The 25,356-nt window shown below is 41.0% G+C and overlaps 1 protein-coding gene across 2 annotated transcripts in view; it reads right to left on the bottom strand.

The window, feature by feature from the left end:
- The window catches only part of LOC306922723 (uncharacterized protein), an 88,386-nt gene extending 69,479 nt beyond the window's left edge, over positions 1 to 18,907 (bottom strand). For both annotated transcript variants that reach the window (XM_079500527.1, XM_079500528.1), the window contains exons 1-8: positions 18,773 to 18,907; positions 9,906 to 10,004; positions 8,350 to 8,688; positions 7,776 to 7,814; positions 5,288 to 5,626; positions 4,714 to 4,752; positions 2,226 to 2,564; positions 1,652 to 1,690 (exon numbers count right to left, since the gene is read on the bottom strand). In XM_079500527.1, coding sequence (XP_079356653.1) covers positions 1,652 to 1,690; positions 2,226 to 2,564; positions 4,714 to 4,752; positions 5,288 to 5,626; positions 7,776 to 7,814; positions 8,350 to 8,688; positions 9,906 to 10,002 — 1,231 coding nt within the window. In that variant the 5' untranslated portion in view covers positions 10,003 to 10,004; positions 18,773 to 18,907. The remainder of the gene's footprint in view (positions 1 to 1,651; positions 1,691 to 2,225; positions 2,565 to 4,713; positions 4,753 to 5,287; positions 5,627 to 7,775; positions 7,815 to 8,349; positions 8,689 to 9,905; positions 10,005 to 18,772) is intronic.
- Between the last annotated feature and the right edge of the window lie 6,449 nt (positions 18,908 to 25,356).

Below are 25,356 nucleotides of genomic sequence, written 5' to 3'. Positions count from 1 at the left end.
GACTCACCTACCACCAGTGTGGAGCGGTGTTGGGTGAAATCAGCCCTCAACGCTGTCTGAAATATGGGGAGGGCCCTCCCCTACTGGGCGGTGGTTTTCTTTTACATGAGTAGGGCATTGTTATAGGGGTGCAGAATTGTCTATGGGTTAACACCTGTCTCACTATTGATTTCAAAAGGGAATTTAACTTTAAACGCACACAGAGAGCGTGCAATGTAGATCGGCTACTTTCGCTGTTTGATTTGTCCTTAATGTTGGTGCTAAATCACACTTAAACTCACCGCCAGGAGCTCTGAACTTGATTCAATATTCAGAATAGATATTAGTTATTCATTTGATCAGGCCTGCCCCCTACTATAGGCCTATACTGTAAGCTTATTTAAATTCAAACTCCGTGACTCATTGGAGACTCATCCCCGAGTCTGGTCATTCTAATGAATGGGGGACACCACCTTCATTTTCTGATGTGTTAATTCAGGGGTGGGCAACTTTGACGATGGAGAGGGCCACTATATTTCCACACTCACTCCCTAGGGCCATATATTACTGTCGTCGCTACAAAGCTCATTTTTTAATTGGAATCCTGAAAAGTAACCTTTTTATTGAATTTCAAATGCATTTACCGGTAGTTATAGTTATGTTAACTTTATGAAAAGACAATAACATTTTAATACTATAGTCGTTAAGTACTAGTCATACTAGTCATGAAGTAATTAAAGCGGGTTTGGCATTGTAACAGCTGAAATCAATACTATATCAGTATTCTGATATTAACACCTTGCGGGCCCGGACCTATTTAATCCATTAATAAAATGTGCCCATCATTTATAGCGCCCGGACCACTTTTACCGGGGGACCGGAAGTTGTTGTGAATGTCTGTGTAGCAGCTAACAATAGCCACACCACTCTAGAGTCGATCGACAACAACGGGAGGTAAGAATAAATCTATCACGACTAGCGACTGGACCGCGGAGCGCCGTCTAACACAGGATCTTTTTTCATAATTAGACGGGATGATTTAGATCGCGAGTTATGAACGTTTTAAGATTTTCGTTTTCGTCCGCTAAACAGGCAGGGAACATTTTCGATTATGTTTCACTGTTGTGCAACTGACCGTGCACTTGAACTTGGTGGAGATCTCCGTCTGGGGCCCTTCGATTTAACTCGATTCTCAATCCAAAAACTTTTTTTTTTAATTCAAAAGCATTTTTTTTCCAGATTCAAAATGATTTTCTATTTAAAATGATTCTCGATTCAATACATAGGATTTCATCACAATCTACTCCAGTCTTGAACTGAAGTGACTACAGTAACTTGAAAATGACTGAAGACATGATGTTTACTGTGATTAGGGTGAGCTTATTGATCAATTTTTGGAAATTATGAATCTGGAACAACATATATTCAGGTGGGGGTCGGCGGCCAATTACATATAATTTTTGGGGGTGCTTGACATGAACATGTCTGAGAACGACTGACATAGAAACATGGCTTTTTCTGTCAGGATTTAGAAGGCATTCGTAGAATCGTCCTCAGGTTTAAATGGGTTAAAGGTGCTCTGACAGTACAGTATAGCCTGGTTAAATACAGCATCTTGGACCTTGTAGAATGTATATAGAAGAGAAATAACAGGAACATAATGTTACAGTACCTGCTGTAGAACCACTGTGACTGTCTTGGACACGCTCACCTGAAATAACAAGACATATCAGAATTAAACAGACACTGATGAACAAACGTTTACTATAATGCGGTGAAAGCTTAATTGATTGATATGAACATCTCCTAAATGCCTGAATTGTAAATTGAAACCTGGATTTGTGTTGCATTGTCCAATTAAGAAACCTCATTTTATTTTACAAATATACATTATGTCACATACCAATATACTCTCACATACTAATTTGGCATATTCAATGGTTAGTATGGCATTTCAGTTGTAGCCAGTTTCTCTGCCTCAAAGCAGATCCATGCATGTCTGTGTCGAGAGTAGACTGGATGTTTACCCATTATGTTATGTGCAAGAAGAGTGTGCTGGCAGATTTCTATTTTCTAAACTAAACAATGACCAGGCAATCTAAGGACATACAGTATCAAGCTTGAGGACACAACTTGGTCCGAGAAAACCTTTTCAACAAAGTCAACAGGAACTCTTTTTATTTTACTTCTATGACAAATGTTTTTTTTTAATCTATCATATTTCATCAGTAAATGTATCGTCTCACCACCAACTATGAGTTGAACAGTGACTTTCTTCTCAAATTCACGTAGCATAACGTAGCATGTGTAGATTCCTTCATCAGATGACTTCACTGGGTAGAGTTTGAGGGACATGTTGCCTTTCTTCACTTCGTCCATGAAGAGGGATGTTCTTCCCTCGTAGAAAGAATTCTTATTGTCATTAAATTCTCGCCCGTTCCTCTGGAAGTAGACATATTGGTCTGGTGGTAGGTCTGTTCTGGTCCACTCTACTGTATCCAGTTCGTCATTAGTGGGCTCAACGCAACATGGTAGAACAGCATCACCTCCAACAGTCGTGCGCACCAGACGATTCTCTGAAGATACTGTAAGATAGTTAAACCATTATTGATCGTGGGATGGTACAGGTAAGAACAAAACAAATATAAAATAAAATGTCTATATGGCAGCATTTAAATACCATTTACTCTCGTCTAGCTTCACATTTTATATTTGATGTCATGTGAAGCATGACAACAGTGTGTGAAGCATGACCAAAAGCTTAAAATATCTGTTGTGCAAAAAGCAAGTTCACTTTGCTGGCAAAAAACCTATTCGGACCGAGAACAAGTGCGTTGCCTGCCCTTCATTCGTTTGGCACGTTTATCACTCTGCCTCTACTTAGACATTACATCTTTTGAAGACATTATACCATGACAGTTACCTTTCTTTCACATTTGAATTTCCAGCATGTAAATAAATTACCCGTTTATTTCTTAATTATTATGTTGTGTTTTTTTACAGCTTTCTCCCCAATTTAGTCATTATGCCAATTCATTCCTCTCCGCACACATTTCTGTGTTGTCACTGCTATTGTATGTACTGACTCACCTACCACCAGTGTGGAGCGGTGTTGGGTGAAATCAGCCCTCAACGCTGTCTGAAATATGGGGAGGGCCCTCCCCTACTGGGCGGTGGTTTTCTTTTACATGAGTAGGGCATTGTTATAGGGGTGCAGAATTGTCTATGGGTTAACACCTGTCTCACTATTGATTTCAAAAGGGAATTTAACTTTAAACGCACACAGAGAGCGTGCAATGTAGATCGGCTACTTTCGCTGTTTGATTTGTCCTTAATGTTGGTGCTAAATCACACTTAAACTCACCGCCAGGAGCTCTGAACTTGATTCAATATTCAGAATAGATATTAGTTATTCATTTGATCAGGCCTGCCCCCTACTATAGGCCTATACTGTAAGCTTATTTAAATTCAAACTCCGTGACTCATTGGAGACTCATCCCCGAGTCTGGTCATTCTAATGAATGGGGGACACCACCTTCATTTTCTGATGTGTTAATTCAGGGGTGGGCAACTTTGACGATGGAGAGGGCCACTATATTTCCACACTCACTCCCTAGGGCCATATATTACTGTCGTCGCTACAAAGCTCATTTTTTAATTGGAATCCTGAAAAGTAACCTTTTTATTGAATTTCAAATGCATTTACCGGTAGTTATAGTTATGTTAACTTTATGAAAAGACAATAACATTTTAATACTATAGTCGTTAAGTACTAGTCATACTAGTCATGAAGTAATTAAAGCGGGTTTGGCATTGTAACAGCTGAAATCAATACTATATCAGTATTCTGATATTAACACCTTGCGGGCCCGGACCTATTTAATCCATTAATAAAATGTGCCCATCATTTATAGCGCCCGGACCACTTTTACCGGGGGACCGGAAGTTGTTGTGAATGTCTGTGTAGCAGCTAACAATAGCCACACCACTCTAGAGTCGATCGACAACAACGGGAGGTAAGAATAAATCTATCACGACTAGCGACTGGACCGCGGAGCGCCGTCTAACACAGGATCTTTTTTCATAATTAGACGGGATGATTTAGATCGCGAGTTATGAACGTTTTAAGATTTTCGTTTTCGTCCGCTAAACAGGCAGGGAACATTTTCGATGATGTTTCACTGTTGTGCAACTGACCGTGCACTTGAACTTGGTGGAGATCTCCGTCTGGGGCCCTTCGATTTAACTCGATTCTCAATCCAAAAACTTTTTTTTTTAATTCAAAAGCATTTTTTTTCCAGATTCAAAATGATTTTCTATTTAAAATGATTCTCGATTCAATACATAGGATTTCATCACAATCTACTCCAGTCTTGAACTGAAGTGACTACAGTAACTTGAAAATGACTGAAGACATGATGTTTACTGTGATTAGGGTGAGCTTATTGATCAATTTTTGGAAATTATGAATCTGGAACAACATATATTCAGGTGGGGGTCGGCGGCCAATTACATATAATTTTTGGGGGTGCTTGACATGAACATGTCTGAGAACGACTGACATAGAAACATGGCTTTTTCTGTCAGGATTTAGAAGGCATTCGTAGAATCGTCCTCAGGTTTAAATGGGTTAAAGGTGCTCTGACAGTACAGTATAGCCTGGTTAAATACAGCATCTTGGACCTTGTAGAATGTATATAGAAGAGAAATAACAGGAACATAATGTTACAGTACCTGCTGTAGAACCACTGTGACTGTCTTGGACACGCTCACCTGAAATAACAAGACATATCAGAATTAAACAGACACTGATGAACAAACGTTTACTATAATGCGGTGAAAGCTTAATTGATTGATATGAACATCTCCTAAATGCCTGAATTGTAAATTGAAACCTGGATTTGTGTTGCATTGTCCAATTAAGAAACCTCATTTTATTTTACAAATATACATTATGTCACATACCAATATACTCTCACATACTAATTTGGCATATTCAATGGTTAGTATGGCATTTCAGTTGTAGCCAGTTTCTCTGCCTCAAAGCAGATCCATGCATGTCTGTGTCGAGAGTAGACTGGATGTTTACCCATTATGTTATGTGCAAGAAGAGTGTGCTGGCAGATTTCTATTTTCTAAACTAAACAATGACCAGGCAATCTAAGGACATACAGTATCAAGCTTGAGGACACAACTTGGTCCGAGAAAACCTTTTCAACAAAGTCAACAGGAACTCTTTTTATTTTACTTTTATGACAAATGTTTTTTTTTAATCTATCATATTTCATCAGTAAATGTATCGTCTCACCACCAACTATGAGTTGAACAGTGACTTTCTTCTCAAATTCACGTAGCATAACGTAGCATGTGTAGATTCCTTCATCAGATGACTTCACTGGGTAGAGTTTGAGGGACATGTTGCCTTTCTTCACTTCGTCCATGAAGAGGGATGTTCTTCCCTCGTAGAAAGAATTCTTATTGTCATTAAATTCTCGCCCGTTCCTCTGGAAGTAGACATATTGGTCTGGTGGTAGGTCTGTTCTGGTCCACTCTACTGTATCCAGTTCGTCATTAGTGGGCTCAACCCAACATGGTAGAACAGCATCACCTCCAACAGTCGTGCGCACCAGACGATTCTCTGAAGATACTGTAAGATAGTTAAACCATTATTGATCGTGGGATGGTACAGGTAAGAACAAAACAAATATAAAATAAAATGTCTATATGGCAGCATTTAAATACCATTTACTCTCGTCTAGCTTCACATTTTATATTTGATGTCATGTGAAGCATGACAACAGTGTGTGAAGCATGACCAAAAGCTTAAAATATCTGTTGTGCAAAAAGCAAGTTCACTTTGCTGGCAAAAAACCTATTCGGACCGAGAACAAGTGCGTTGCCTGCCCTTCATTCGTTTGGCACGTTTATCACTCTGCCTCTACTTAGACATTACATCTTTTGAAGACATTATACCATGACAGTTACCTTTCTTTCACATTTGAATTTCCAGCATGTAAATAAATTACCCGTTTATTTCTTAATTATTATGTTGTGTTTTTTTACAGCTTTCTCCCCAATTTAGTCATTATGCCAATTCATTCCTCTCCGCACACATTTCTGTGTTGTCACTGCTATTGTATGTACTGACTCACCTACCACCAGTGTGGAGCGGTGTTGGGTGAAATCAGCCCTCAACGCTGTCTGAAATATGGGGAGGGCCCTCCCCTACTGGGCGGTGGTTTTCTTTTACATGAGTAGGGCATTGTTATAGGGGTGCAGAATTGTCTATGGGTTAACACCTGTCTCACTATTGATTTCAAAAGGGAATTTAACTTTAAACGCACACAGAGAGCGTGCAATGTAGATCGGCTACTTTCGCTGTTTGATTTGTCCTTAATGTTGGTGCTAAATCACACTTAAACTCACCGCCAGGAGCTCTGAACTTGATTCAATATTCAGAATAGATATTAGTTATTCATTTGATCAGGCCTGCCCCCTACTATAGGCCTATACTGTAAGCTTATTTAAATTCAAACTCCGTGACTCATTGGAGACTCATCCCCGAGTCTGGTCATTCTAATGAATGGGGGACACCACCTTCATTTTCTGATGTGTTAATTCAGGGGTGGGCAACTTTGACGATGGAGAGGGCCACTATATTTCCACACTCACTCCCTAGGGCCATATATTACTGTCGTCGCTACAAAGCTCATTTTTTAATTGGAATCCTGAAAAGTAACCTTTTTATTGAATTTCAAATGCATTTACCGGTAGTTATAGTTATGTTAACTTTATGAAAAGACAATAACATTTTAATACTATAGTCGTTAAGTACTAGTCATACTAGTCATGAAGTAATTAAAGCGGGTTTGGCATTGTAACAGCTGAAATCAATACTATATCAGTATTCTGATATTAACACCTTGCGGGCCCGGACCTATTTAATCCATTAATAAAATGTGCCCATCATTTATAGCGCCCGGACCACTTTTACCGGGGGACCGGAAGTTGTTGTGAATGTCTGTGTAGCAGCTAACAATAGCCACACCACTCTAGAGTCGATCGACAACAACGGGAGGTAAGAATAAATCTATCACGACTAGCGACTGGACCGCGGAGCGCCGTCTAACACAGGATCTTTTTTCATAATTAGACGGGATGATTTAGATCGCGAGTTATGAACGTTTTAAGATTTTCGTTTTCGTCCGCTAAACAGGCAGGGAACATTTTCGATGATGTTTCACTGTTGTGCAACTGACCGTGCACTTGAACTTGGTGGAGATCTCCGTCTGGGGCCCTTCGATTTAACTCGATTCTCAATCCAAAAACTTTTTTTTTTAATTCAAAAGCATTTTTTTTCCAGATTCAAAATGATTTTCTATTTAAAATGATTCTCGATTCAATACATAGGATTTCATCACAATCTACTCCAGTCTTGAACTGAAGTGACTACAGTAACTTGAAAATGACTGAAGACATGATGTTTACTGTGATTAGGGTGAGCTTATTGATCAATTTTTGGAAATTATGAATCTGGAACAACATATATTCAGGTGGGGGTCGGCGGCCAATTACATATAATTTTTGGGGGTGCTTGACATGAACATGTCTGAGAACGACTGACATAGAAACATGGCTTTTTCTGTCAGGATTTAGAAGGCATTCGTAGAATCGTCCTCAGGTTTAAATGGGTTAAAGGTGCTCTGACAGTACAGTATAGCCTGGTTAAATACAGCATCTTGGACCTTGTAGAATGTATATAGAAGAGAAATAACAGGAACATAATGTTACAGTACCTGCTGTAGAACCACTGTGACTGTCTTGGACACGCTCACCTGAAATAACAAGACATATCAGAATTAAACAGACACTGATGAACAAACGTTTACTATAATGCGGTGAAAGCTTAATTGATTGATATGAACATCTCCTAAATGCCTGAATTGTAAATTGAAACCTGGATTTGTGTTGCATTGTCCAATTAAGAAACCTCATTTTATTTTACAAATATACATTATGTCACATACCAATATACTCTCACATACTAATTTGGCATATTCAATGGTTAGTATGGCATTTCAGTTGTAGCCAGTTTCTCTGCCTCAAAGCAGATCCATGCATGTCTGTGTCGAGAGTAGACTGGATGTTTACCCATTATGTTATGTGCAAGAAGAGTGTGCTGGCAGATTTCTATTTTCTAAACTAAACAATGACCAGGCAATCTAAGGACATACAGTATCAAGCTTGAGGACACAACTTGGTCCGAGAAAACCTTTTCAACAAAGTCAACAGGAACTCTTTTTATTTTACTTTTATGACAAATGTTTTTTTTTAATCTATCATATTTCATCAGTAAATGTATCGTCTCACCACCAACTATGAGTTGAACAGTGACTTTCTTCTCAAATTCACGTAGCATAACGTAGCATGTGTAGATTCCTTCATCAGATGACTTCACTGGGTAGAGTTTGAGGGACATGTTGCCTTTCTTCACTTCGTCCATGAAGAGGGATGTTCTTCCCTCGTAGAAAGAATTCTTATTGTCATTAAATTCTCGCCCGTTCCTCTGGAAGTAGACATATTGGTCTGGTGGTAGGTCTGTTCTGGTCCACTCTACTGTATCCAGTTCGTCATTAGTGGGCTCAACCCAACATGGTAGAACAGCATCACCTCCAACAGTCGTGCGCACCAGACGATTCTCTGAAGATACTGTAAGATAGTTAAACCATTATTGATCGTGGGATGGTACAGGTAAGAACAAAACAAATATAAAATAAAATGTCTATATGGCAGCATTTAAATACCATTTACTCTCGTCTAGCTTCACATTTTATATTTGATGTCATGTGAAGCATGACAACAGTGACAACAGTGTGTGAAGCATGACCAAAAGCTTAAAATATCTGTTGTGCAAAAAGCAAGTTCACTTTGCTGGCAAAAAACCTATTCGGACCGAGAACAAGTGCGTTGCCTGCCCTTCATTCGTTTGGCACGTTTATCACTCTGCCTCTACTTAGACATTACATCTTTTGAAGACATTATACCATGACAATTCTTTCACATTTGAATTTCCAGCATGTAAAATTACCCGTTTATTTCTTAATTATTATGTTGTGTTTTTTTACAGCTTTCTCCCCAATTTAGTCATTATGCCAATTCATTCCTCTCCGCACACATTTCTGTGTTGTCACTGCTATTGTATGTACTGACTCACCTACCACCAGTGTGGAGCGGTGTTGGGTGAAATCAGCCCTCAACGCTGTCTGAAATATGGGGAGGGCCCTCCCCTACTGGGCGGTGGTTTTCTTTTACATGAGTAGGGCATTGTTATAAAGCATTCCAGCAGCCACCTCGTAGCATGGCTCGTTAGTCAATATACTTTGTATTACTTTACTTTACTTTTTTGCTGATAAAAGTAAAGTTTTAGACCATGGCCAGTTAGTCCGATCATCTGTGGATTCCTGTGAGGTTAGTGTTAGGTTAGCGTTAGTAATGTCCGACATACAGCACACATGTGTTCACCCGTGGCTTTGTGCGGTGCCACTCAAAGTGACTACTGGGTTGGGCTGCTGGATGCATGGGCCAACCCAGTGGTATGTAATGTCAGAAGCAGTTGAGGGCTGATTTCACCCGCGTGTGTGAGGAGCCTCCACCAGGAGGACATAGTAGTAGGGCCTTCATCCTACTCCTCCCACTCAACACTCCCTGCTGACAGGTGCCGCCTCAGCCCGTAGGATTAAATGCAATGACAGTAGTGTCACCCTCCCCGTCCGGCTTCCATCCCCCGAACACGGGCCAATTGTGTTCGTGTACTCGCTTGAGTTGACAAAGCTGGATGCACCACGGTGGATTCGAACACACAACCAATGTACATTTGGGCTAAACACATTTTCTAGTTCATAAACTTTAATGTAGGTTGCATTTACCGATTCTGTGGATGAGCAGAAACAGAGCTGTAATTAGAAGGAGACTTGAGGAATGTGTCTTCTTATTGTAGGTCACATGTGCGTACGCCATCTTCATATCTAAAACAATAAGAAAGAAAGAAAGAAAGAAAGAAAGAAAGAAAGAAAGAAAGAAAGAAAGAAAGAACATCAATGAGTTATACCATGGCCATGGAGAATACTATTTTAATGGGTGCAGTATCTGGTATATTTAGTCTTATTTTTAGTCATCGTAGCTTAGTTTTCATTTAGTTTCCATTTAGTTTTCGTCAGTGGAAAAACGACGAACAATTTTCGTCTTAGTTGTCTAAAATGTTGTTTTTCTTGTTGCACTTGAAAATATCTACAAGTGAATCTAGTCAAAACCTTCAGTTAAATCTCTTTCAAATGTTTGGGAACATGTCAAACCCTCACCCTAACCCTATAACCTCCTCCACGTGGCTGGAACCCAGTGTACTCTCTGCTGCCCCATCTGGCGGAGTCAGGTTAACACAGGGCAGCACACCTAAACCTAACCCTCTCCCAACACTTAATCAGGGCTCCAGACTAACTTTTTCACAGGTAGCACTGGTGCCACCTACCTTTTCATTTGGTAGCGCCACCACAAATTAGGTAGCACCATTTTTTTCTTTGTATAGCGTGGTATTAATACATGATCTTATCATGCCCCCACTTATTTATGTAGTGGTTTCCACCATTAAAGGTTTGAATCATAAACCCCCCTACAAAGGTCACTGTGTAAAAAACAGCAACCTACCTGGTTATACTTCAAAACACTGTAGATGGTTTCAACCCACCACAAAGTCACTCAGTCAATAAAGGCAATATTTATATTCCACACACAGAAAGTCAGTTTAAGGTTTTGTGTTGAAAATTAAATGCAGTCCAAACCTTTTGGATTAATAAAGTGACAATTTGTACAATATCTCCATTACCATTATCCAAATTAATTCCTTATTATAATATTTCTACATTTTGGAAAAAATCTTTTGCAATGTGAAATGCCACCAAATTCTTAATCCTTTTCCTTGTCTTTATGGGCCAACTTGTGAAAGCTGCATGCTTTTATTGTGAAGGCAAAAGTTTCGGAACGCTCTCAGAGCCTGCATATCTCTGCGTGCTGAAAATAGCTGATCTACAAGCTCCTCCGCGACGCGTTGTGAGCTTGTAGATCAGCTATTTTCACGTATGGTATGGACACATAGGCTACCTCCTCGATGCAAACATAACAAGCTTTGGAAGCTATTTTTCGTGGCACATGTTTAATCAAACAACACGTTTACTAAGTTTCACTCGGTTTTTGGGTCGGGAGTCGGCTGTCTGTGTAGATCATGACTGATCATCATGCAGTTAGATATGCGCGCTGCGCGCTCCAGTGAAATTGTACAGCTGAGCTGAGAAAGATTAGTTAATTTGTGTCGGATAAGCTGCGTTCAGACCTTCTCGTCTTTGAATTGACTTTGTATGTAATCGCGCCGCTCTGACCATCCAAGTCTGAAGGGCTTATTTGTGGGTTTTCGTGAACGATCGTTCTTTGAACACTGGGCGTCAGGCGAACGTCCAATGTTTTCAATCAATGGAACGGGCAAGCACTGCGGGATGTTTTTTTTCCCTCCACTCATCCTTCCAGCAAGTCGCACCTGTGCGACCTCATTCAATTTTAAGTATCACCCTTAATAAATTAAGTCGCATATGCGACCTAATAGGTCGCACGCTGGAGCCCTGCCTATGTCCACATTCACTGAAACTTGCCAGTGTTTTCACACCAAAGGACTTTGCTAACAAACCTTATCAACCCAAGCTCCTTTCTCTTCCTGGTGTTATCATACTATACTAAGAATAGAGGCCGCAAATAGCCACGTATTCCACACCTTCAGCAAGTTAGGCTTTTTAATAATAACCTCCAAAGAACGTAAGCGAAACTCAAAAGGTCAGATACCAATTGTATGCTCTTTTGAAAACCACCTTTGTAGTCTAGCCAAAATTGCTAGCTTGCTTTAACCCTTATCTGACTGGATCTTATGCACACATTACACAGGGCATGGGTAATATAGCCCTGATGTGTTGCTGTTTGTAGCGAACCCAAGCCAGAGAATGGTGAAGCGTACTGATGTTTCCAGAAGGTTTTATTCATGCTCAGCCTTAGTAGTACTGTGACAATGGCCCCCAGAAATTGGCATACCCCTACCGGGCTTAGGACCAAACACAACATAGTTTTTCCTCATCTCTAAGGCCTCCCATACATGAAATGGATTCTTGTATAAAAATATTTTACTGTAAAAGTGGTGAAATTGATATTTAAAGTCATACACCTCAAACTAAAAATACAGCCTGTCCGTCTGGGGATTAAGGCATATAAACTCATGTAGATTCACAATGGAAGCTCTGAGAGGTTTAGAATGTGGCATATTGGAAGCCAGGACATCCCTCTACATTCTAGAAAAATAATAATGTCAATATGTGAATGTAAATATGAGATAGTCATTTGAACACATACCTACAATAGGCGAAAATGTAAATCTGTATAGTGTCTTCTTTACTTTGCAGTGACTCTGACATGGATTGTCAACACATATGAGGGCTTGTAGGAATGGTGTGGTTCTACTGTATCCAGCAATACCAATTGTGTAATTGTAGCTTGCATACTTGTGGAGTTATGGCACTAAACGTAAATTGTGTCCCAAATGGGGGGAATAAAACAGTCCTAATGAAATCGACAGTATTAGTTAGTGTGGTTGCTCTAGGCAACACCAACACACTATTGTTCTCTGTTTTTTTGCCAGCAAGGTGCTTTTTGAGGGAGGTTTAATGTTTTTTTTTTAAAACGCCATTGCCAATAAAGGGAACATTTGCGTCATATTGTCTCTTTATTATTAATGGCATTTAATGTGTTTACACCGTTTGTTTCACATCACCATTACATCACCTAATCAACATGAGTTAGACTTTAATATATTAGCTCCCCTCACTTCACACAGGTGTGATTTGTGTTAACTTTTGCACAACAGAAAAGTGAAGCTTTTTGTCATGCTTCACATGACATCACAATATAGAATACAAACGGTAAGACGGAATTCAGTTCCCAGGTCCCTATATGCTTTGTGACTCACGTCAGTGCAACCACACTTGCAATTTCCCAGAATTGCACCTTTCTAGTTTTATTTTGACTTCACTTATCAATGGTGGAATAATTATAACAAATTGACTTGAATAGAAGTTCCAAAATGTATGAAATCCCAAACTTGAGAAATTGTGAAAAGAATATTGCAGCTGCAACAATACTGCAGAGAAATGCAGGCCTACAATAGAACTACTATTATACAGCACAGACCTGGATGAGGGTGCTCAATGATCAATGTTATCCTCATAACAGCAAGTCATTAGTTACTGCGAGAGTCTAGCAAACACCAACTCAGGATTCCTGGATCTCTGCCCTCCACAATTTTCACAATTTTCATTTTGTATTGTTTACTTTATTTAGAAAAGCAATGTACAGTAACTTTTCACATCCCTTATACAAAACAAACACAATCAATTCTCATATTTCCCCCATGTCCTGTTAAGTCTTAAGTCTTAAGTTCTACCAGTATTAATAAGACAAGACTTATGGAACAATGCAATTAAAGTAATTTTTACAGTATTTGTCTCCATCTGCTCTATCTGCATCGTGTTGCCTATATGGGTTTCTTCATGAACTGACACAGCAAATATTTTGGAATGTGAAAAGAGCAGAAGAACCTTGTCAAGTCTAGTAGCTATTTAGCTCGCTGGAGTGACCTAGCTTTAAGCTCCATTTAGTGTAACAGATCCTGTCCAGTAGCATAATAGAAAAGCCCAGACTCTGTTTCACCAGAATGGTTCATTAGTATCACTTGTAACAGCATGGTTACTGTGCATAGTACCTAACTATAGTAGTGTACGGTCGGACACAACATAGTTGATTGATGAATTCTGAACCAAAAAGTATTTGTCTTTCTTTTTTCTTTTTTTTTTTACCAGAATGGAGTGTGATGTACAAACATTGGATCCAAATATTTGTATCATCTGTGGTAAACATTTAGAAAAAGTAAAGAAACAAGATCCATAATGTCACAAACCCCAAAGCAGAAGACCTTCAACACATACTAAATGGTGCTCAACAGAGAGATGATGATGATGAAAACCCTGGCTCCAAATACAGAAAATATACTTTCCTTCAAATTAAAGATATCTTATCATGTATCATGTTGCTGAGCAAACTACACCAGTCAGAACAGCAAATGTTGAGAGTGAGAGTATGCCTGCACCATGCAGTCTCATCAAGAAGACTGAATAAGGTTGATAATAGTAACAGAGACAATGAGGAAGGTTGATGAAGTTGTATCGTCGGCTGCTCTTGTATTATATAAACATCATAAAAGCTACCGTAAACCTCTAAAGGAAATAAAGCAGCTGCCAGACAAAACAAAGAATCAGAACAGCAGACCAAATGTTCACCTATTTTAATTTAATTAAATGAAAGTGATGACACTAAACTAAGCGTTATGATGACATACTGAAGACACTGGTCCATGATTTTCTTCATCAATATATCTGAAGCTCTACAGCTGTTTTTGAGTGGTGTAAACCACTCCTACAACTGGCTTTGTTAGTTTACGTGTGTGTCTGTCTGTCTGTTCGTACCAAAAAATGAGCATGGTTGCTATGGTCACCCAGTTCACACGGGTGTGATTTCATTACGTCAGACATTACGTCAGACCACAGCTGATCAGTCTATATAAGACCTTACACCACTCAGTTCACACAGGTGTGATTTTTTTCTTGGACGTGCAGCTTCTATCAGTGCATATCCCATGGGCACACTTTCAGAGCATACCACATCAGACCTTTCAGCTCAATCTACAATTCAAATTGTAATGTATGAGATTTTCCTTCAGTTTCCAGGATTTTCCTGTATTTAGACCATCATCACATCTTCCTCAGAGCTCAGTCTTCAGTATGTCATTATAACTCCCAGTCAGAGGTTATATATTGTATGATATTTATCTTCATACGATCAGGTTACGAGAGCTTAGTGTTGGTATATGGAGCCAGGGTTTTATGAACATCAGCATCATTTCTCTGTTGAGCAACATTCAGTGTTGAAGGTCTTCTACTGCGGAGGTTTTGACATTATGGACCGTGTCACTTTCCTTTTTCTATTTGTATTTGGATGTTTTTTTAACCATGTTGTAATAGCGACCACACATCACATTTACTATGAAAACATAAATGTCCTGTCACTGTCAGTCAGTTAGTCAGTTAGTTATAGTCACCTTGTGACATCATCAGGGATGGAGATCCCTCATCAATATTAGGGAAGTTGTATTTATACAACGCAGTTTCGGGAGAAGAGACCTCCTTCCGCTTGACCTTAACCACTGCTCCTTCATTATCAACCACTCCTCCCTCATTATCAACAACTCCTCCCTCCTCATCAAACTCACCTGCCTTTCATTATCACCCGGCCAATCCCCAGTGCAATCACCACAGTATAAATACACCTGCGGTCTCTCAACCAAGTTGTTTGTTCTGCTCCACGACAGACCAAACATGGGTTGTGAGCAGGCCTGGAATTTCATCCTTTTAGGGGCAAGGCCACTTGGCCTTTAGTGTGGTCAACTTTTTGAGGGCACAAGGCCAAGTGCCAGGGCATGAAGGCCATCAATTAAAACAATGATTTTAAGTCCCCGGTCATCATTATTTTAGCTTAAAGGTTAAGGATGATTAAAAAAAAATTAATTTAAAGGCGAACATTGGTTCAGAACAGTTATTCTTAAATAGGCTACATTCATTTTTATAGCCCTATGTTTCTGTTCTGCCTTGTTTGTTTTCTTCTGCTATAGTCACAACTGTGTGATATGTTCCTTGTTTTTGTTTTCTTCTATTGTTTATACTGTGCAAATTGTTCAGCACCTTCTAACTTTGTTTCAAAAGGTGCTTTATAAATAACATTTACTTAATTACTTACATAACTTTTGAATGAGGGCTTGGTTTAGAAAAGCCTATATTTTGTGCTAAAGTAATATATTGAATAACATATAAATGTAGATTTTAAGGCTAGACTGGCATATGGCATTGTGGGGCTGCAGGACTGAGGACTCTGGAGATAAGTCAAGTGTAAAAAGCATTTTGTACAATTGTGTGCTTATGAACATTTACCACGTTATGTCCGCATTGATACAGAAATGAATGATTATTAAGCGAGCGACGCGTGGTGTACAGTGAGCGCGCTCTGGTGCTTGGCTACTAGCGTTTGGCTAGCGATATTAGCCGTGTAGTGGCCAGCGTTGGCTGTTTAAACAATTTACTCTGTCAACTAACGTAGCAGACGATAGCGTGGTAAATGGTGGAGGAGTCCTGCAGTCTATGCTGTTGCGTGGTGTTGTTTTGTGAGTTTATATGTCCATGAAGACGAGTCACGTTGGTCTTAACACACGGGCTCTGTGTGATAATAATCCTGAAGCGCTGAGTGTCAGTGTGAGTGAGAGCTGTCAGTGCGTGTATGCGTGCATGGAGCGGAGGAGGAGGAGGGAGGAGGCAAAGTAACGCGAAAGAATCAAACCACTTGCAAATGGCAACACAACTACAATAGCCTACAGACAATACAAGTCTGCGCGAGACGTTTGGGGAAGGTTACCGTAATGACTGGAAAATTGCGCAGAGGACAAACGGTAAAATGAACTGCTGTGGGCGCCGGTCGGGGCACATGGGCACCGCGGCCACTGTGGCCGTCTGGGCATATACTTTTTCGAGGGGCACAAGGCCAAAGAGAGGGGCAACGACGGCCATGGCCGCCGTGGCCGCCGTGAAATTCCTGCCCTGGTTGTGAGTACTGCACTTGTAGATCGGCTATTTTCACTATTCTTCAAAATCAACCATCCTCCTCCACCCCAACCTCCTCCTTCCGCCTCGATTCTCTAGGAATCCAGGGGGGGCAGTGACGGAGCAGAGACGACCAACCGCTCATTCCGAGCAGAGCAAAGATGACCGTCAGCTCCAGAGACTACGCCCCCACCCTGAGTCTCGCCCTACCTTGGGTTCCTCACTCCACTCCGCATTCATCTCATTCTGTTTCAATAAACTGTTAATCTTGAGCGAAGGTGTGGTCTCTTACTAAGTGAAAGGCCATATATAAGAATGCCCATATATGGAGATCCCTGATGTCATCAATATTGGCCAGCAACTCTACGTCTGACCTCAAACCTCAAACCCTTAGATCTCCATAAATGGAGCTGACCTGTTCTGACATTCCATATTGTATGATCTGACCTCATTAATCCCTGTATACTCAAGACACGCTCCATATATGGCCAGTACATAATTAATTCCATATGTTGATCTGACTCCCCATGCCAAAGCGCCAGCGCTCGCCCAGCAGTCTGCTGTCACCCAGGCCGATGCGTGCATGTGACCTCGCCCTTTTCTCGCCCTAAGGTCTACAGTGTCAGGGTTCTACTATTGTCAATGGCTACTGGACATGCTCTGTTAGTATGTTACACTAAATGGAACTTAAAGCTAGGTCAGATAGCTACTTGATTTGCCATTATTCCAAATATATATCCTTTTCATATTCCAAAATATTTGCAATGATTTACCTTTTATGAAGAAAGCCATAGGCAATACAATGCAGATGCGGTGAAGCTAAATACAACTTTACCTTAAGCAAACAATGATTATATCAACTCTACATGAATGAATGACTTGCTGGTATGAGGATAACATTGAGCATTGAGCTTGGTTTCCCTCATCCAGGTGTGCTAAATAATAGTTAGTAGGTAGTTCTATTGTAGGGCTGCATTTCTCTCTGTAGCCTACTATTGTTGAAGCTGCATATATACTTTCACAATTTCTCATTTGTGACATTTCATATATTTTAGGGACTTCTACTCAAGTGAATTTGTTATAATTTCACCACCCTTGCATAAGTGAAGTCAAAATAAAACTAATGTTTGATACTGTAGATTTCATTAGGACTGCTTTATTTCCTCCCATTTGGGAAACCATATACGTTTAGTGCCATAACTCCACGAGTATTCAAGCTACAGTTACACAATAATTGGTATTGCTCGATTCAGCAGAACCACACCTTCCATACAAGCCCTCATATGTGTTGCTATGACAATCCATGTCAGAGTCACTACAAAGTAAAGAAGACACTCTACATAGATTTACATTTCCGCCTATTGTAGGTATGTGTTCAAATGTCTATATCTCATATTTACATTCACATATTGACATTATTCATTTTCTAGAATGTAGAGGGACGTCCTGGCTTCAGGTATGCCAAGTTGTAAACCTCTCAGAGCTTCCATTGTGAATCTACATGAGTTTATATGCCTTAATCCCCAGACGGACAGGCTGTATTTTTACTTTGGGGTGTATAACTTTAAATATCAATTTCACCACTTTTGCAGTAAAATATTTTTATACAAGAATCCATTTCATGTATGGGAGGCCTTAGAGATGAGGAAAAACTATGTTGTGTTTGGTCCTAAGCCCGGTAGGGGTATCTCGAAAACTAAAGCACTTTTTGACTGTTCGTCACAGGACTATAGCCCTTGTTTTGAACATAAAGTCCTTTCCTTTGTGTGAAACACCTCTTTTCTGGACAGACACCGTAAGAACTATAGGACAGATAAACAAGATAAAATGAGCTCTTACAACATACAAACCAGGTCATAAAACAATAACATACAGAATGGGCCTTTAAAAACACACACAAAACATAATCATGAATAATCACAATATTTACATGAAAGCAACACCTTCTGTGTTAATATAAACATATCCAAGTAAATGCACAGAATCATAAAACACAAACACATTACCTTGTTCCCGTTCTAGCTGGGTGCTAAGATAAAACTGTTGCTGCTTGCCTCAAACATTTCCTTCTGATTCTGAGCAGCCAGGTGAGTGCAATCCCCAATCAAGGAAACCCCCAGTGGAAAATTACCAGGCTCTCAGCCACACACTGAACTCAAAACCAAAAAACCCCTTCAAAATAAAAGTATGACACATGTTGCATGCAGATAAATACACAGACAAAATACAGTGCCTTGGGTCATTTACACTGTTGCCTGTAGGCACATGTAGACTGCCTGCTGAATGTAGGTGGGTACTTCTAGGCCCTAGAAGAATCTAGGGTACTGAACATTCATCATATCCTGGCCTCTTTGTCTTCCCTGGCTTTCTCTGCCGAGGAGACAGACCGCGAGCAGGGCTGCATGGCTTTCAAACGTCTCCATGGCAGAGCAGACGTGAGGGGAATCACGACAAGATATTTTATATATTTTATGGAGGGACAGACAGTAGGCTGACAGGAAATGGGGAGAGAGATGGGGGGGAAGATATGCAGTAAAGGCCGTCGGGATCGGGAGTCGAACCCGCAGCACACTGCCAGACTGGATTACCAGCCGAGGTGCCTGGACCGCTGAGCCACGGCCCAGGCCACCAAAGTTATTCTTGCGGAAAAGGACACACACACACACACACACACGCACGCACGCACGCACGCACGCACGCACGCACGCACACGAGGCCTGCATCTCCTTGTGAAAAAAAACCAAGACTGTGGTTGGAGGACTTCCTCTGGCCTCGACCTGCCTAGTTACCGATGTCAAGTTCAACATGGCACCTCCTTCTCACACCCTTTTTTTGTTTTGTTTTTTTCTGAGCCAGTCAATGCCTCCGTTTATGCGTCTGGCCATATTCCATGTCCCTGAAAGACACAGACAGGATAAGCTCCCAAATCCACTAAAAGACTCCATTGTCTCTGTCAGCATACTAGGGCCTCTACTGTTCCTAATATATGTAAACGACATGACTTCAGCTTGTGACTGCAACTTGTTCCTGTTCGCAGATGACTCAGCACTGCTGGTCTCGGACAGGGACAAACTGCAGGTTGAAAATGCCCTCAGTAGAATCTGCACCTGGCTCGCTGATAACAAACTATCTTTACACCTGGGAAAAACTGAATCCATTCTCTTTGGCTCTAATAGTAATCTCAGCAAGGCAAATGGCTTCTTGGTTAAAGTGGGTGACAATGTTATCACACGTAAAGATGAAATTACCTACCTAGGTTCCATCCTGGAGGCTAACCTTTCCGGTGATAAAATGGCCACCAACGTAATCAAAAAGGTCAACCATAGAACAAGATTCCTTTACAGGATCTCCTCACTGGTCAACAAAAACACCTTGAAGACCTTAACAGGAGCCCTTGTACAGGGTTTCTTTGACTATGCATGCACCTCCTGGTACCACAGCACCTCAAAAGCCCTTAAAACCAGGCTCCAGACTTCCCAAAACAAACTGGTCAGGCTCCTACTTGACCTAGCCCCCCGAACCCACCTCACCCCTGCCCACTTCGACAGGCTGGAATGGCTTAGGGTCGACGACAGAGTACAGCATCTTGCAATGGGTCTGGTCCACAAGATTCGATACACCACCAAGATACCCATGTACCTGTCTAGATACTTCCTTAATGTTAACGAAGTCCACACCCACAACACCAGAGGGAGTGCAACGAACCATGTACAACCCAGATTCGGCACAAACAAGGGACTAAATTCTTTTCGCTCCTATGCCACCAAAATGTGGAACGCCCTACCAACTGTCATTAAGACATGCGAATCCCTTGACTCTTTCAAAACCGCTCTCAAAGGGCACCTACGGACGGCTGCAATTCGAAACTGGCCCCTGTAAAATCGGAATCCCTCAAACACGAACGCAAGGACAACACTAGAGACGGTCGCGGTCACACAGCCAACTCAAGGTATGGCCACTGAGCCAACTTGGGGACCCAACGCAGCTCCTCCAAGGAAAACAAACAAATTAACGGAGCTGAACGTGAATCCCCCCCCACCGCCCACCCCTTTTTTCCCCTCACTGTATATGTTTCTTTTCCCTTTTTACCTCCTTTATGATGAATTCCTGTTCTGTCTATAGAAGTGTCTATTTGTACGTCTCTAAATGTTTTGATGATTTGAACATGGTGGACCCTATTGGAAACAAGTGTAATGCTTAATTGGGTCGTCCACTCACAGTTAACAGCCTTTGTATTGAGTTTGTGCTTGAAATGTACTGTAATTCTGCAAACTGTTAATAAATTCTTCAATCAAATCAATCAATCAAAGCGAGCCAGCTGATGAGCATCGCAAGCAGAGAAGGGCAGAGAGAGCGATGTGCGGAGGGGAATTACAAGGGTATGGGTGCATTTTCAAAATCACAAGCTCACAATGTGCCGCAACTCGACATGTTGTGAGCTTGTAGATAGGGTACTTTTTTTTGCCATTTTTCGCGACACAGTTGTGGTTAATCAGACTAATCATTAGTTGATTATAAAAAATCAATGTGACTTTTTGGCATTGATTCATTGATATATCAAGTATAATATATATATATATATATATATATATATATATATATATATATATATATATATATATATATATATATATATATATATACTTAACAAGTATATATATATATATATATACTTGTTAAAGGTGTAGTGAAATGAAAAATACGTTTTTCACACTTTTAGACCATCTCCGTGGTCATCATATGAGCATACCTAACAATGGATGCCAAAGAAATGGGAAAATTCTCATTTTTGTGTGTTTTTATATCAAAAGTCCATAAAAATATTTTTTTTATTACTTCCTGAAAACGAAAACGTGCTGCGTGATGACGTGTCGAGGCCCACATCGATAAAAGCCAATAAAAATGAAGCTCACCCGTATCCTCTCCATATGTGCGCATCCGTGCAGCACAGCTGCTATTGATTACAGAAATCCTCCGTTTTTATTCCCATTCCAGATAACATCCAGACAGTGTATTACTCGGTTTCAACTTAATCATCACGCTAAAATATGTATCTGAAAACATTATAGGGTAGAAATAAGCCACATAACAGTAAACTGGTACAGTTTGGCCGTCTATTTCATTTGTAAACAAACACACACCACGCTGCTGCGTATAGCATAGCAACACTCCCTAGCTACCGTCCCATCGCCTGAAGGGATGCGACGCTCTGATTGGTTCAGAAACTTCAGACCGGTGTTTCAACTTGAAACCGTTTGAAACTTCATAATAAAATGTCCACCATTTCCGTTTCATTACACCTTTAAGTTGTTTTGTTTTCCAAGAAAAAGCAATCGATAGAATAATCGCTAAAGGAATGAATTGATCCTGTAGTTTTTTCAGCCATAGAACGGAGAAACAGGCTGTCTCCCAGAGTCCCTTTATGGAGGAAGGGACAAAGTTGTGTTTGATGGAGTCACCTTGAACAGATGTGGCTTGTGGCAGCGGTGGCCGAACGGATAGCGGCGCGGTCTAGATACCGGAAGGTTCCCAGTTCGAACCAGCCGTCCGACACGTTAAAATTACCACCGCTGAAATGCCCTTGAACAAGGCATCAACCACTACGATGAAATGTGTTCTATGAGCAGGGCCTGGCTGGAAACAAGTTCTTGAGCTTAGCCCAGATACCCTGGGTAAATATAGATTTCATTTCATTTCATTTCATTTCATTTCATTTCATTTCATTTCATTTCATCACATCATCAGTTTGATGAATATGTGATTTCCCAGGGTCCCATACTTAGCCCAATTCAGCACTGTTCTTTTGGCAAATCTAAGTGAGCAAATATAAGACTTCCGGGGGACGATCTCTTCAAAATAAGAGTACCCTCTAGAGTATTGAAAAAAAGATTAATTTGCACATTAAAACTATAAATTAAGCATTTAAACGATGCTATAGGACACACATTATGTTTTTGTGTAAAAATAAGTAATAAGTAATGTTTCTGTGTAAAGATAAGTCATTAAAAAGTTATCTAAATGGATAAATGCTATTCACTGGAGAGCATGGACTTTATAAAGTGGACGCTGGACAAAAATCCCTGCTATGTTTCGACTAGTGTGACATACGCACGCGTCCGGGGAGACCTCCTCTACAACACCACACTGTCCGCTAAGCAGCAGAGGTGTAAAACAAAAATTGGCACCAGGTCAGATGTAAAAAAACTTAAAAAAACGTCCCATTTCCAGACTACAGTGGACTAAAGTGGACACTGGACAAAAATCCCTGCTATGTTTCGACTAGTGTGACATACGCACGTGTCCGGGGAGACCTCCTCTACAACACCACACTGTCCGCTAAGCAGCAGAGGTGTAAAACAAAAATTGGCACCAGGTCAGATGTAAAAAAACTTAAAAGAACTTCCCATTTCCAGACTACAGTGGACTAAAGTGGACACTGGACAAAAATCCCTGCTATGTTTCGACTAGTGTGACATATGCACGCGTCCGGGGAGACCTCCTCTACAACACCACACTGTCCGCTAAGCAGCAGAGGTGTAAAACAAAAATTGGCACCAGGTCACAGGTAAAAAAACATAAAAAAACGTCCCATTTCCAGACTACAGTGGACTAAAGTGGACGCTGGACAAAAATCCCTGCTATGTTTCGACTAGTGTGACATATGCAGGCGTCCGGGGAGACCTCCTCTACAACACCACACTGTCCGCTAAGCAGCAGAGGTGTAAAACAAAAATTGGCACCAGGTCAGATGTAAAAAAAACTTAAAAAAACTTCCCATTTCCAGACTACAGTGGACTAAAGTGGACGCTGGACAAAAATCCCTGCTATGTTTCGACTAGTGTGACATATGCACGCGTCCGGGGAGACCTCCTCTACAACACCACACTGTCCGCTAAGCAGCAGAGGTGTAAAACAAAAATTGGCACCAGGTCACAGGTAAAAAAACATAAAAAAACTTCCCATTTCCAGACTACAGTGGACTAAAGTGGACGCTGGACAAAATCCCTGCTATGTTTCGACTAGTGTGACATACGCACGCGTCCGGGGAGACCTCCTCTACAACACCACACTGTCCGCTAAGCAGCAGAGGTGTAAAACAAAAATTGGCACCAGGTCAGATGTAAAAAAACTTAAAAAAACTTCCCATTTCCAGACTACAGTGGACTAAAGTGGACGCTGGACAAAAATCCCTGCTATGTTTCGACTAGTGTGACATACGCACGCGTCCGGGGAGACCTCCTCTACAACACCACACTGTCCGCTAAGCAGCAGAGGTGTAAAACAAAAATTGGCACCAGGTCAGATGTAAAAAAACTTAAAAAAACTTCCCATTTCCAGACTACAGTGGACTAAAGTGGACGCTGGACAAAAGTCCCTGCTATGTTTCGACTAGTGTGACATATGCAGGCGTCCGGGGAGACCTCCTCTACAACACCACACTGTCCGCTAAGCAGCAGAGGTGTAAAACAAAAATTGGCACCAGGTCAGATGTAAAAAAACTTAAAAAAACTTCCCATTTCCAGACTACAGTGGACTAAAGTGGACGCTGGACAAAAATCCCTGCTATGTTTCGACTAGTGTGACATACGCACGCGTCCGGGGAGACCTTCTCTACAACACCACACTGTCCGCTAAGCAGCAGAGGTGTAAAACAAAAATTGGCACCAGGTCAGATGTAAAAAAACTTAAAAAAACTTCCCATTTCCAGACTACAGTGGACTAAAGTGGACGCTGGACAAAAATCCCTGCTATGTTTCGACTAGTGTGACATATGCACGCGTCCGGGGAGACCTCCTCTACAACACCACACTGTCCGCTAAGCAGCAGAGGTGTAAAACAAAAATTGGCACCAGGTCACAGGTAAAAAAACATAAAAAAACTTCCCATTTCCAGACTACAGTGGACTAAAGTGGACGCTGGACAAAATCCCTGCTATGTTTCGACTAGTGTGACATACGCACGCGTCCGGGGAGACCTCCTCTACAACACCACACTGTCCGCTAAGCAGCAGAGGTGTAAAACAAAAATTGGCACCAGGTCAGATGTAAAAAAACTTAAAAAAACTTCCCATTTCCAGACTACAGTGGACTAAAGTGGACGCTGGACAAAAATCCCTGCTATGTTTCGACTAGTGTGACATACGCACGCGTCCGGGGAGACCTCCTCTACAACACCACACTGTCCGCTAAGCAGCAGAGGTGTAAAACAAAAATTGGCACCAGGTCAGATGTAAAAAAACTTAAAAAAACTTCCCATTTCCAGACTACAGTGGACTAAAGTGGACGCTGGACAAAAGTCCCTGCTATGTTTCGACTAGTGTGACATATGCAGGCGTCCGGGGAGACCTCCTCTACAACACCACACTGTCCGCTAAGCAGCAGAGGTGTAAAACAAAAATTGGCACCAGGTCAGATGTAAAAAAACTTAAAAAAACTTCCCATTTCCAGACTACAGTGGACTAAAGTGGACGCTGGACAAAAATCCCTGCTATGTTTCGACTAGTGTGACATACGCACGCGTCCGGGGAGACCTCCTCTACAACACCACACTGTCCGCTAAGCAGCAGAGGTGTAAAACAAAAATTGGCACC

The sequence above is a fragment of the Electrona antarctica genome (assembly GCF_951216825.1).
Source record: "Electrona antarctica genome assembly, chromosome: 5".
Classification (NCBI taxonomy): domain Eukaryota; kingdom Metazoa; phylum Chordata; class Actinopteri; order Myctophiformes; family Myctophidae; genus Electrona; species Electrona antarctica.
The sequence above is the reverse complement of the archived record's forward strand: the minus strand, read 5'-3'. Positions and strand labels throughout refer to the sequence as shown.